The following is a 14,525-nucleotide window of genomic DNA, read 5'->3' on the forward strand; positions in this document are numbered from 1 at the left end:
GAACTTTAATTAAAAAAAAAAAAGTCTTACTTTGACCCTACCATTCCCTCCAGCTTTTATCCTAAGATATTAAGAGGATTTGTCCTAAATGCTACAGGCCTTCCTTTCATTAAAAAAAAAAAAAAAAAAAAAGAAAAAGAAAAAGAAAAAAATCTCAGGGGAACCAGTTTAAATCAGGTTATCAATCTGTTGGTTCTCATTACAAGATCAATTCCATTACCTTTTTCATTCATATGTACCTTTAATTTCCTCTTCAGTGCCACTTGAGTACATTGTTGTTACTAACTCCATGCTGCTTGCCTTCACTCACATTTGTTTTCCCCTTTAATTATTTGTAATTTTAATTCTTCCATGATGATGGGAGTCTTGTAGCATCCACCAGAATACTGGCATTAAAGAATATGCTTTTGATGTAATGGGATACTGATTTCCCAAATATGATCTTATTCATTTTCTTATATATTTCTTGGTTTTGTTCATTTGTCTCCCAGCTCTACCTATTTATATTATATTATAAGCAACAACTTATTTTAAAGGCATATAGTTCTTAAAAGTATATTATATATTCAATGCAATGAAGTACAAGCTAGAGCCTGGTATGACAGGGGGAAAGCAGTCTAGTACAATGAAAAATACGCAGGTTCTGAAATCAGAAGACAAGAATCACAGAAAGTGATTTAAAATTCTGGGTCTGCTACTTATGTGACTTGCGGGAAAATCACTGCCCTTCTTTGGGCACAGGTTTCTTTGGAAACTCTGAAATAAGAAAATTGGACTAAAGACCTCTCATATTCCTTCATGACAGCTAAGCAGTACAGAAAGCCTCAGATAACTTCTGGCTTCGTGATCCAGGCAGGTCATTTCACCCTGTGTGCCTCAGTTTCCTCATCTGTAAAATGGACTGGAGAAAGAAATGACAATCCCTCCAATACCTCAGCCAAGAAAACTGAACAGAAAGGATTGGTATGGTGTGGTCCATGGGGTCACAAAATGCTGAAGTTGCTGAACTTAACCATCAAGAACACTTCAGGCTCTCTTTGGAACTGGAGAGTGGCTATCTAGAGTACTGTTCTTGTTTGGTAGATGGAGTAAATTTAAACCCTGAAAAGTCAAGCAACTTCCCCAAGGCCACCAGGGTTGTGCCTCCAAGCCTTGTCATACTAAATCTCCTCCGGATTCTTCTCCGAGGCTTCGGAGGACGGAGGAAGGAGGTCATGGATAACTAATGCTGAAAACCTTAATCAAACGGACCCACGCCAATCAGATGAAAGGAGTAGGATTCCTTCATATCTGGCTGACTTCTTCAAAAAGAATACTAAAATGATGAGGAACCCGGATTGGGAGGGGGGCCGTCGCCGCCATTTTGCGCAGGGTCGGCAGCGCAGTTTTCTCTATATCGGGGCCGCGCAAAGGTCTAAAGCGTCCGCCGAACGCGTGCTCGTGTGCTCTTGAGTGTGGTCGGGGCATGGACATGGCGGCGCAGAGCTCGTTCCGGGTGACGTCGGGAGCGCGCCGGCGGAGGAGGCAGGCAGCGTCGCGCGCACCAAACCCTTACGGCAGCTGCTAGACGAGGGCGCGCAGAGAGCGAGACGGACCGGCCGTGCATGTGCTCACGGTAAAAGATCTCGCGAGATCTGTGAGGGACTATATGTGTGCGCAGTGAGCCCGCGTCCTTTCCTTGGTGTGATTCCGTCCAGTGCGGAGCCCCTCGGGAGCCAGAGTCGATCTGTCCGTCCACTTCGTCGCTTTACTTTTCGCACTGCTCTTCTCGCTTAAGTATCGCTGCTCAAATGGAGGACTCAATGGAAATGGATATGAGCCCCCTCCGGCCTCAGAATTTCCTCTTCGGTAACGGCTGTGTATTTGGAGGCAGCTGCAGGGTTGGGGGCGGGGCGGCCAGCCGCGATCCTGGGCCTGTGTATATGTGTGTAAGGGAGGGGGGGAGAGAACCGATTCTGGGCCTTAGATGGTCCCTGAGGACTGAAATGGCCCTAAAATGCAGACCATAGGTCCAGCGGCCAGGGAGCAGCTTGTTTGTAGTGGAGGTGGGGGTGGGGAAGTCGGAGAAGGGATTTTATGCCGGGTGGGAGGGGGGGATGACTGGTGACGGATGCGGAGGGGGCCGTGGAGGCAAAGGCTGCAGGCCTGGCGTAGGTAGGGGGGAGGGGATGATGGCCGAAAGGCCCGGATTTGTTTTTCTGTAGAGCCGATGAGGATGTGGAGAGTTTTAGGGAGGGGTCGGCGAGAACCTTGCGTCTAGGCTAGTTGAGCTCGGCCTCCTCCCGTCTCTAATAAGGCCCCAGCGTAACCGCGCAGCCGCATCTCTGCAGGGACCCGCTTGGTTGCCACGGTTGCTGGGCCCGTTACCGGGGGGTGGGGCACGTGGGCAGAAAACATTGGTGCTGCGGACGCCTGCAAGAAGCACGTGGCGCCCTCGAGGCCTCGGCTGAGGGCGGAAGGCACTTTTGGAGTATCCCGGGCCCAAGGCCCCTGTATGTGGGTGTGCTGCAGAGCTTGGGAAAATGTAGGCTCTCCACTCCCTTAGGGTTGGGGGGCCGATAAATGCAAAAATCTCGTCTGTGGTAGAAATAGCACGGAAAGGAGTTTTCGCCTGGGTCTTAGGGACTAGCCGCGATATATGTTTCAATTTTAGATTTGGTGAACCTGTCCAACAGCTTGTATCATTTTGTATTCAACTATTCCCATTATGGGAACATTATGTCTCCCTCACTCGATAAGATAGCCTTTTTGGGCAGAGGGAGTCTTTGTGGCATCCCTCCTACATTGAAAATGTTTCTTGGATGAAACAAGTTGAGCAAATTTTTAAGGTTGATAAGAATCTGAAAAAATACTTAAAAGATTCAGGTCCCCTCCCACACCTCCCCCCAACCCTTTTTTGTATAACAGAATGGGTCTCCCTTAATCTGAAACAAATACCAAATTCTACTTAGGGGAAATTACAATATAAATTTGTCCAATTCCTACATATGAATTCATGACTCAGTTTAAATTTTTTATATAGATTTAAAAACATTAGTATTCATTAAGCTTTTTAATAAACTGATATTCTTCCATGCAGCTTTAAGGTTATATTAGCTTTTATTCTTGCAGGTGATTAAACTTGAGGCTCAGATTAAGATATGATAATGTTGAAATTTTAGGGGATGAATCTTGCTACTTATGGGGTATGGATATCTGGTAAAAAAAAAAAAAAAAAACTGGCCCTATTCCTTTGCAGGTTGTGAACTAAAGGCTGATAAAGATTATCATTTTAAAGTAGATAATGATGAAAATGAGCACCAGTTGTCATTGAGGACTGTAAGTAAATTTTCATTAAATTTACCTTTTGCATCTTTTTGTTCATTTAACAAGATAAAAAAATTTCTTTTAAGTTCTATTAATTGAGTAATAACTATCATTCTATTCATGCACAGTCAAGAATAGTCACATGGGTATTCAAAATTGGGAGGGGGGGGATGGTCCATCTAATTTGTGCTCTAAAGTTCCAGAAATGGCAGACTTAGTGATAATGCATGCAGCAAGTTTTGGTTGGTCACTATTCTGTCATCAAGTTATCACTTGATTTAGGGGCTTTAAAAGTTGAATTACTAAAAAGTTTTTCCTTTCCTTTCATTTACAGGTGAGTTTAGGGGCTGGTGCAAAGGATGAATTGCATATTGTTGAAGCAGAGGCACTGAACTATGAAGGCAATCCAATTAAAGTAACACTGGCATCTTTGAAAATGTCTGTGCAGCCTACAGTAAGAAATTTTTTTAAAAATTTTTTCTCTGATTATTTTGAAATAAATGTTCAAGTGACAGATCAATCTATTGATTGTAATCTTTAGTAATTCACATTTTTGCCATCCTTTTAAGATTAGGGCTTGATCCCATATCCCCAATAGAAGGTCTTACCAATGTTCTGTGATGCTTTGATGCATTTTTTTCCCCCCAGTACTAGACTTGATAACTGACCTTTAAAAGTTTTTACACCCTCTAAGGTTAGAAATGGATTAAGTATAATTTTCAATTTACTAATGCAGGTTCTTATCTTTTTCAACTTAGTCTTAAGAGTTGCTTAGAGCACTAGGAAGGTAAGTTCATGCCCAGTATACTTGACCCTAGAGTTAAAGTAGCCAATATGTCAGACTGGAACGTCATCTTGTTGTCTGACTGAAACATTGGCCTACTTCTTGGATGGGTACTGCAAATACTATTCACAGGTCTCGAGTATTCACTACATATTATCTCCCAATTGATAAACTATGTGACTTAGACAATAAATACATTTTGAGTAGATACCATTTTGGGGATATTTGTATTTCTCAAGTCTATTGCTAGTTTGGGGAAGTAGTATATTCCTGGTTCAAACAGAACCAGGTTCTGTTTGTTCACTTAGGCTAACTTAGTAGTTTTAGTGAATGACAGTGGAACCAAATAAGGAATTATACTTATAATAATTCAGTATTTCATTGTTCTATAGTACTTATTGCTTAAATCTTCAGTATATTTCCTCACTTTTCCCTTTTAGTTTCCTTTAAAATTAAGATCAAATTCTGTTACATGAAGCTTTTTTCATTCATAGCTGCTGGTACTTCACTTCAAATTTGAGATTTCATTTTGTACAGTTAGATGCAAATTTCTTAAGTATAGAGATAGTTTCATTTTTTTCTTTGTAGTGTATGGAAAATAGTACTTAATGTAGATTTTATTGTATTTCATGGATTAATAGTCAAAAACATTTAGTACCTGGTGTGCATTCTTATAACATTATAAGCTTTTTAAATTTATCTAGGGTAGTTCTTGAATATAGGGTCATCAGGCCCATACCTGAAGCCTTTTCCAGATTGCGAGTTTTCCAAGCTGCCACTAAAAATCCAGGATCAGTCATGTCACATGATCAAGTGTGAGGGCCCTGTGTACCTACATGCTTTAGATATAAATATAATTTCATCAGTTAGTATTATCAAAAAGGTCCAGAGAATGCAAAAAAGTTGGCTTGGTAAATTAGCTGCAGTAATAGTTTGAAAGAAAGGGATAAAACATTATGAAAAATTTTGCTTGTTTTTCATGGCTTTAACTTATTTTCTAAGTGGCTTAATATGAATTTGAATTGTATTTGGGAAAATAAACTTGGATCTTAAATGTTTACAAAGGTGTTGATTCTTCCATGTTATTTACCCTCTATAGTGTTTGGCAATAAATTGACTTTATTTCTCCCAGGTTTCTCTAGGTGGCTTTGAGATCACACCACCAGTAGTTTTACGGTTGAAATGTGGTTCAGGACCTGTACATGTGAGTGGCCAGCACCTAGTAGGTATGTAGTTTCTCATGTGCCTTAAAAATGGTGCTCATTAACTTGTCAAATTGTCCACGCCTGTTTGCTTTTCTTAAATGCTCAGCTTTAAAAAATTCTCTTAAAATTTTGTTATTTTTAAAATGCTACTTGTCATGCTTTTATGACTAAGATTATATTAGTGAGGATTGCTTATGGCTCCTTTCAAGTTAAAAGATTTGAGTTCTTCAACTTACAAGTTAACTTCAGGTTTCTTAAATATTGCTTTTTATTTGTACTAGCATAACTAAAGAGTTAGAATCTGACTTCCTGGGGCACATTTTGGGTCTGGATTATTATAGACTTCGTAGGACTGTAATTTGTTCAGTGTTTTTCCTCCTGAACTAAGCACTTAAAATTTAAGTTTAGCCATGATTAACACATTCCTAACACATAAATTTTTTAACTCATAAAATTCTCTCTTAGCACTGGAGGAAGATGCAGAATCAGATGATGAAGAGGAAGATGACATGAAACTCTTAAATATGTCAGGCAAGAGATCTGCTCCTGGAGTTGCTAGCAAGGTTCCACAGGTATAATTGCATCTTTATATCCTGAATTTGTTTGTAAACTGTTTGTCTATTAGGATAATTATTTTTGTCTCAATTTCTTTAAAGAAAAAGGTCAAATTGTCTGAAGAAGATGAAGATGATGATGAAGAAGATGATGATGATGAAGAGTGAGTAGTTTTTGTTTCAGGTGGAAGTATTGTTTTGTGAAAACCCAAATAGAATTTTTCTAAGTTCCAGTTTGTCATTCCTGCATGCTCATGGGAAGAAATTAATGAATAAAAGTATTAAAGCCTGAAACTGCCCCAGAATTTTTTTTTTTTTTTTGAGGGGGGTGAGGGTATCCTGTATAAGGAAGGTTTAATCTATGATTCTATAAATAATTGCAAATTTTTCTTTTGGATTTGTAGAAAGGTCAAAATTTACATGTTTTGGACAGATTTTTTTTCCCCTCAAAAGTTTCTGCAAAATAGTTTAATTTATAATTGTGTAATGAGATTATATAGCAACAAAAGGAATGGTCTTGATATAGAACATGAAAATTGATAGACTTTTTATCATGTTATAATATCTTATTATATGTTGAGTACATATTTTCATAATACTGCCTTAATAGATTTACTGACCTTTATAAAAAGCTAGTTATCTATCAAAACAGGACACAGAAGGACATCGAATAAAGGTTTATTGTCATTGAACAACAGTTCTAAAGCTGTGATTATGTATCTTAGATCTGTTTCAATAACCAGAAAAACTATTTTCACTAAAAATAAAAAGACTCAGGTTGCAGATGGACAGTGTAGATTTTTTACAAATTGAAAGCAAATCTTGAGAACCTTGACAAAGGTTAAAAACAATACTGATATACTATAATAGGACTTTGTTGAAAAGGGTATTCAAAACTATAGGTTGGGGCTCCTAAAGTTAACAGTGAATTTTAAAAAATCAATGATTTGAAAGGTAGCAAAAATGGGACTGTTATTTTCAAGTTGGGTTTGTTTGTTTTTTTAAGGTACATATAATTTGTTAAAACATTGTTTTTGTAGTGATGATGATGATGACTTTGAAGATGAGGAAAGTGAAGAAAAGACCCCTCCAGTAAAGAAAGTGAGTGTTCTTATCACAGAACCATAGCTAATGATCTCAGAGTTTCATCTCAAAATTCCTAGTTGTTAAATTTGTGTTGTATTTAACATTTAAACTAGATTTTGAGACAAGACCTGGGTTTTAATGGAACAAACCATACCAAAGTAACTTTGAGCAGGCACTTGTGCAACAAGTTTGGTGGGTTTAAATGGAATAAAACTCGGAGTTCCATATGGGGATTTTGGAATATGTCATAACATACATACATTGTGATCTGGGGGAGAGAACCTTAAATACTAATGGTTTTTTTTGTGTTCCTTTGAGAAAATTCTATGAACAAGATCTTTAGGGGTTCTTTATTAAAAAGATTTGAATTTGCATTTGTAGTCTATTCGTGATACTGCAGCAAAAAATGCACAAAAGTCAAACCAGAATGGAAAAGATTCAAAGCCGTCCACACCAAAATCAAAAGTAAGTAATCAGAAATAACTTCTTAATACTACCACCAACTTCAGAGATGACATAGAACTAACCTAATCCAAGAAATAGAGACTACAACTGTGTTTCATTGACTCAAGAAACTCCCCTTTACCAATTTCATACTTGAAATTTACAGTTTCTTAGAGTGCTGGAAGTTTTAAGTGACTTGTCCACACATCTGCAAAAGACCTGAACTCTTTTCTCTTTGAAGGTCTTCCTCAGTCCTATCTACTCTACTAAGCCACTTTTTCTTGATCAGGAAGAGTGGATAAGTGGGGATGTGTTATGAGTGAATAGTTAATAGAAAGCATTGAATTTTAGATTCAGGAGAGACCTTATTTTCAATGCCAGCTTTGTCTGCCCCTTTTTGTGGCTCATGTAAAATATGGGAATTAAACTACTTATCTCCAAGCTCTAAAGTCTATATAATTGTACAAAAGTAGCATGCATTTAAGAACGGTATAGAATGAAAATATTGGAGGAAGGAAAGCAACTGTGATTATTTAAATTTTTTTTTTAAGGTAGTATTCTTGAGCAGTTTGATGTACTACTGATTAAAAAGTAGTTTGACATACTACTGATTTAAAAAGTTTGGGGGGAAATTTTAGGGCCTTGTCCCTATCCTGTAGGTCTACTCTATTAGCATTAGTGTTTGGTCTCAAGGTGTGTGTCTGTGTGTGTGTCTCTCTCTCTCTCTCTCTCTCTCTCTCTCTCTCTCTCTCTCTCTCTCTCTCTATATATATATATATATATATATATATATATATATAAAATTTTATATTAGTACTATAAAGCCAGAGACAAGACTTTATTCATTTTAACCATTTAATAACTTGTAACTACTTTTATAACTATTTTAGTTTGGATTAGGTGAAGAAATGGTTTTTTGGGGTATATTTTAAAATGCATAATATAAACTTTAATCTCCAAAAATATTTAGGGTCAAGAATCCTTCAAAAAGCAGGACAAGACTCCCAAGACTCCAAAAGGACCCACTTCTCTAGAGGATATTAAAGCAAAAATGCAGGCAAGCATTGAAAAGGTGAGCTTGTTTTTATTTAGGGAGCTAGGAATACCTTTAGTAGGCATTTTCACTTGCTTATATCTTTTGGGAGTTTTCCCCCTGGAATTTGTTCTAGTTTTAGATTAAAAAGACTTGATTTTTGGTTTTGGGGGAGAATTTCTAATTCAAAATGGATCTCTTAATTTGTATTTGAATAGCATGCAGAAAAACCAGCAGAGGGCGTTGGAGTTTTAGAAAACACTACAGCCATGAACTTATTTTTTTCCGGAGGATTGCTTTTTTAAAGTCCTTTTTGTAATAATCTTGACTAAAGAATAAGGTTTAACTATTATATTGTAATTTTCACGATTTCTTTTAGTTCTGTAACTGAATTAAAAATACTTTTTCCTAACTTTGAAATTGGAGTTTAGAAATGTTTTTCATTTTGGAACTTAAATTTTGCTATTAACTATTGCAGATTCTTGATGAAACAAGGTCAAATATTTTCAATTTCCACAGCAGAGAATAAAGTTACATTTGGGCATTATCTCAACTGACAAGTCATTTGGGTTATAAAAGTAACTTTTCTATACCAAACTATTTAACCTAAGATTGTTTCTTGGTCTCTGATGAGACATGGCACTAAGTTTAGTCTCTTCAAAAAAAAAAAAAAAAGGAATCCCTTTTTTTCCCCATTGATAAGCATTTATTTTATCTTTGCACTCTAAAAACATGCCCTTGTAACCATGTACAAGTGTATAACTAAGCAAAATATTGACCAAGCCATGTCCAAAATTATGTATATAATGGAGTTAGTTCATCTTCCTTCAAGAGATGGATTTTCAAATCATGTTGGATCATTAAAATAATGACTTATTAACTAACCCTTTAATGAATTTGTCTTTGAAGGTGTTCTATAAATTGTACAGTTTCAAGTTTCTATAACGCACTGTCCCTTTCATCTTTAAAGCAAAAGGCACTTAATTCCCCATTGCGTTCATTCCATAAAAGTTCTTCCCCAGCTTCCTCTTCTTGGAAGGATAGATTAGTCTCAGTCTTTACTTGATGGTAATCTCATTTTGTCCTTCAATAATCAGTTGGTTTTTTCCTGAGCATCCCAACTATGGCCAGTCCTTATGCTTGCACTCAGCACTTTGTAGCAATTTAAAATATAGTTAACTTTAAATGTAATTTATCTCAGATTCCTCCATCTGGTAAACATGCATGTATGTTCTGACCTTTGTATTTTTGTGTTTATGTGCTGGAGCAAATAGCCAGGAAGTGTTGATTTGAAGCTCAGGTCTTCTGACTTCAGGGCTGATACTTTTATCCACTGCTCCACCTAGCTGCCTCAACTTTTGCATATAAAGATAGAGGCTGCACTTCTGATGGCTGCTTCCAGATGAGGAAACTCACTGCAAGTTAGCATTTCCTCTTCAATTTTATAGCTTAGAAAATTTCCTGAAGCATTTAAATTGTGAGTTAGAGTTATGGCCAAATATGTATTAGGTGAGATTTGAATGTAGGTTTTCCTCTTTTGGAGACTGGCTCCACCCATGTTGAGTAAAATGATAAGATTTTTACATGAAACCATAATGATGTGCAGTGGCTAGAAAAGAAGAGATAAGAACAGTTTAAACCCTGCCTTTGTACTTTTAATACCCATTTAACAATCAGATGGGGATAATAGCATCTTCCTCTAAGTTATTATAAATGTCAGTTGAACAGCAATCTTTTCAGGGACCATTTGGATGAAGATTTTTGATTACTAGCAACCTGGTTCTTTATCTGGGAGGCATCTTGGTATAAACTTAAGGTATATTTTTGTGTTTAATCTTTTCATGGTTTTTTGTCTATAGGGTGGTTCCCTCCCAAAAGTGGAAGGCAAATTCATCAACTATGTAAAGAATTGCTTCCGGATGTCTGATCAGGAGGTAACTAAATTTTCTGGGAACTTGACAAAATCCAAATAAGTTTTTCATCGTGATTTATTGTGATTCTCTTTTTACACTTTTAATCTTCACATTTTGGCTTATTTAAAAAGGTTCCTAACCACAGACAATACTTCAGATTAAATAAATCGAAGTTGTTTTAGGGATTTAGTTGGCAGAGATTAAGAAGTTAATATTTTAGTACATTTTTTCCAGATTTTGTATGGTTGGTAAATTATCTCTTGGTTACTAAACCCACAGAACTTTACTTTTGGCACCATATTGGCTAAGGAAATGAGTTGTGGTTTTCCTTGCTGCTGAATTTGGCCACTTGGGCCAGTCTGGTCTTAGCTTTCTTTTAGGGGGTAAGGGAATTGGGGGGGGGGGGAGAGACTTCTGTTAGACCTTATGGGAACTATATTACCTTCTTCCCAAAGTCAACTAACTTAAATCATTCAAGCCAAAAAATTGGAATCAGGAAGCAAGTTGCGCTGAATTAGTTATTACTCAACTGCATTAAGTTAAACCTGTGTAAAATTTTTCTCAATTCCTGTAACTAAAATAATTTTGTCATTGGGAGAAAGTTTTATGTTTTCCTGATTCCTTTCATTGGTTTAGAGTTGACTTGTTCCAAGTATGTGATCAACAATCACAAATTTGTGAGAGAAAATGTTGTGAAGGCAGTTAACTTTCACTACCGAAGTTGATCTGACATAAGTCAGGGGCATATGAAGTTCAGCCAGTGTTTGTCAAACTGGTCCCCACCCTTCCTCTTGCTTTCCTTTGCTGAAAATCCTTTTATAGATGGGATTTTTAAAGCTTGATATATGTCAGGTAACAACTTTTCAAAAAACCCCTTTATTCTCTTTTTTAAGAAGTTATAGTGTTATTTTTTTTGTGAACCAATTATAAATCTCTTAAGTTTTTAATCCTAATATTTAATCTTCATTGTCTCTTGCAGTTGTGAACCTTAACAGCAGAGAAGGGGGAAAAATTAAAAATTGTGCAAAAAGAAGTTTAATTTATTAATGTCTATGTGGTGTTGAGTTCTTTGACCACTTTTTTTTTTTTTTTCATTTTCAGGCTATTCAAGATCTCTGGCTGTGGAGGAAATCTCTTTAAGAAAATAAGTTTGAACAGTTTGTTAAAATTTTCCGTCTTATTTCTGTAACAGTTGATATCTGGCTGTCCTTTTTATAATGCAGAGTGAGAACTTTCCCTACCGTGTCTGATAAATGTCGTCCAGATTACTTTGCCAAGAATGTGTTGTCCAAAATGCCTGTTTAGTTTTCAAAGATGGAACTCCACCCTTTGCTTCATTTAAGTATGTATGGAATGTTATGATAGGGCATAGTAGTAGTGGTGGTCAGACAAATGGAAATGGTGGGGAGACAAAGTATACATGTGAAATAAATTCAGTATTTTAATAAAGTAATATTGTTTCTTTATTTTGTGGATGGGAAGGAATATCTCCATTTTGATTTGGGATTATGCAAGGGCACTTAAAAAATGTAATGCTTCAAATTTAAATTAAGTTTGTTTTTTATGGGACTTAAATGATTGCATTGGTTTTGGGAGTTCCTGGTGAGGGACTTCCTCTAACAATGTAGATCTGCACCTTCTCTAATTTATAATTTATTTGCCTGAGGGCACTGAGAGGTTAAGTGACTTTACAAAAAGTCACTCTGCAAATGTCAGAGGCAGGACTTGAACCCAGGGCTTCCTGACTCCAAGACCAGCTCTCTTCATTATTCCAAGTTGCCTCTCAAACTTAATTAGCTAAAGTTAATCTTTAGGTGGAACAGTTAAAGAGCTTAGTGGAAAAGTGGCTTCAGTAATAACAACTTGATTAAGAATTTATTGTTTATTTGGAACTTATCTTTTCAACTAACTTTCACATTTCACTAGTTAAGATGAGATTGCCAATTCTGTGTTTTAAAGCAGTATAACCAGTCTTTCCTCCCTTACCCATATACTTGTGATGCATGTCATACAGAACTGGCTTATGTAGGAGTATAGTAGCAAATGTTTTCTTACTGTTTCCTGGGATCTTTGGTATGGTTTCTCTTAGAAATGGAACTGTATCTGAATATTATACTTGAATGCCTGAAATATAAAGTTGCAATTGACTATTGAGTTCCTTATTGTGTCTCCCTACAGTCCACCCTCACTTTGGTTTAGCTGAAGGGCATTTTGTGACAGAAAACATTGGAAGCTTTGCCAATTTATCTGGGGGAGGGAGTTTGGCTCACTGTTTTCCTCCTCCCTCCAAAAAAGCTGAAATTATATTCCTTTAAAAATTCCAAGAGTATACTCTGATACAAATTCAACCCATTCTCAAGCTCACTCTATTGGCATTAAAGTACACATGACTATGATCCCTAAGCAAGAATATGCTGTAAAAATCTTTATAGAAGTTGAGTATTTTACATTGGGGCAAAGCTACTTTTGGTCCCTTGGTCTCTTTCAAAAAAATTTCTAGAATGAAATTTTTCTGATCTGCTTGGAAAATGCTAAAAAGCCCAAATGGTGACCTCAAGCATTGCTGAATACAAACTTGTCAGGCACAATAAGTTTGTGAATGCTCATTCATTGGTTTTCCTATCAAATAATCCAAGTGGTTTAAGCCTTAGCTGGTTTATCAACCCATAACAAATCATTTATTCATAAAGCAAATATCAAAACTATTTTTGCCAAGGTTTTTTAGTTGAAACATTAAAGAGAGAAATGGACATTTTTTTGTGATAGAAGACCTATGTCCTCTGCCAATTATTAGCTGTTTGACTACAAATTCATCTTCAATATGAAAGCCATAAATTAACAAGTATTTTAAAGGGCCCAATAAAGGATAAAAGCTGTATAAATGTGAATCAGAAATTTAGATGGCTGCTTTTTGCCAGGTGCTGGGTAAAAAGATGGAAATAAATTGTGACCCAAACGGCAACGGAGTGATAATATGTTAACCGGGTACAGCATATAATAGCTTGGAGTGCTGCATTTACATTTAGGAAAAAATTGTGGTCTAGTTAATATCTAGACAACTCAAATTCATACAATGCTGAGTTAATAATACTTGGCTTTCAGGAAATTGGTTAGGTCATTTGAGGCCCTAGTGCCAAATATAGGAATGGGGAATACTAAAAGGTATATAAGCTATATATTTTTAAACTATGTTATCAACATTAGTTATAAACTTTGATTGTTTTCTATTGAGACCCAATTACTTTGTAATCTGGTTCTGATAGGTGGAAATACTGTAGGTGATGGAGCATTTTGGCATCAAGCTTTGGAGGATTTATGTAAAACAGGTGTGAGTAGATTGCGATGAACTCCTTTTGGAAGGAATACCCAGAATAGATAAGAATCCATCAAAAGGTGGTTTTTCTGACTGTTTACCTTACATTAACTGTCTTGAAGATTTTGAGCCATGAAGTAACTTCCCCTAGTATCTCCCCTTTAAAATAGTTGATTTTTAAGTGTTCAGTTTTGCTCAACTACATAAAATATTAAGAATTTAATCTTGTAAGCTATGATGTTTGCCTATATCTTTTTGTCAAGGGATATTCTTGGGTGGGGGGGATATTCTTGGTCTTCTTTAAACTTTACTCTAGACTTTTATTATGTAGATAAATAGATAAATAGAATAGAATCAATAGTCCCAAAATCAAATCTGTCACACTAGGTTAGATATGATTCTGTTGCATATTTACTTTATAATTTCTCAGTTGGGATTTGAATAACCCCAAAATCCTGATTTCATGAAAAGTTTCCAAGATATGTCAAACATTTTGTAACTTGATTGATAAGGAAATCAGTTTGTTTCTGCTGATTTCAGAAATCAGATTGTCTTGAGATTTGCATTTCCTCTTCAAAACATTAGTTTTTGGTCAGAAATTATCCCTTCAGTTGTTTTGTTTTTCAGATGTACAATAGCATTGTACTTTTCCACCCTGTCATTGCCAACTCATTTTCTCACTGATCTTTGGAGGTTTTACTTAGTAATACCAATACTAACACCATTTTATAGAGGAGTCTTAAGTGACTAGCCCAGGGGTCACACAGCTGTAGGAATGAAGATCTTGACTTTTGAGTCCTCCATTGGATTCATTGCACTAGGAACCCTTTCAACTGGCCTAGATTGCTCATAGTTGAAGCTGATTTGGTACTAGTAATACTGAAGGG

The 14,525-nt window shown here is 36.4% G+C and overlaps 1 protein-coding gene across 1 annotated transcript; it reads left to right on the forward strand.

Annotated features, from left to right (window-relative positions):
• The first annotated feature begins 1,651 nt into the window (after positions 1–1,651).
• On the forward strand, positions 1,652–11,778 carry NPM1 (nucleophosmin 1). Its single transcript, XM_051978896.1, has 11 exons — positions 1,652–1,848; positions 3,239–3,318; positions 3,641–3,760; positions 5,223–5,316; positions 5,761–5,867; positions 5,952–6,013; positions 6,890–6,950; positions 7,317–7,400; positions 8,350–8,451; positions 10,272–10,346; positions 11,427–11,778. Exons 1-11 carry the CDS (start codon positions 1,791–1,793, stop codon positions 11,463–11,465), a joined length of 882 nt encoding a protein of 293 aa, XP_051834856.1. The 5' UTR covers positions 1,652–1,790; the 3' UTR covers positions 11,466–11,778.
• Positions 11,779–14,525: the final 2,747 nt, after the last annotated feature.

This window comes from Antechinus flavipes, chromosome 2 (assembly GCF_016432865.1).
Source record: "Antechinus flavipes isolate AdamAnt ecotype Samford, QLD, Australia chromosome 2, AdamAnt_v2, whole genome shotgun sequence".
Classification (NCBI taxonomy): Eukaryota; Metazoa; Chordata; class Mammalia; order Dasyuromorphia; family Dasyuridae; genus Antechinus; species Antechinus flavipes.

Bases quoted from the DNA above. Each gene is read 5' to 3' on its own strand.
- NPM1 (XM_051978896.1), top strand. From the start codon at position 1,791: ATGGAGGACTCAATGGAAATGGATATGAGCCCCCTCCGGCCTCAGAAT. The intron at 3,319-3,640 runs GTAAGTAAATTT...TTTCATTTACAG, and splicing joins ACCAGTTGTCATTGAGGACT to GTGAGTTTAGGGGCTGGTGC. The intron at 5,868-5,951 runs GTATAATTGCAT...ATTTCTTTAAAG, and splicing joins TTGCTAGCAAGGTTCCACAG to AAAAAGGTCAAATTGTCTGA.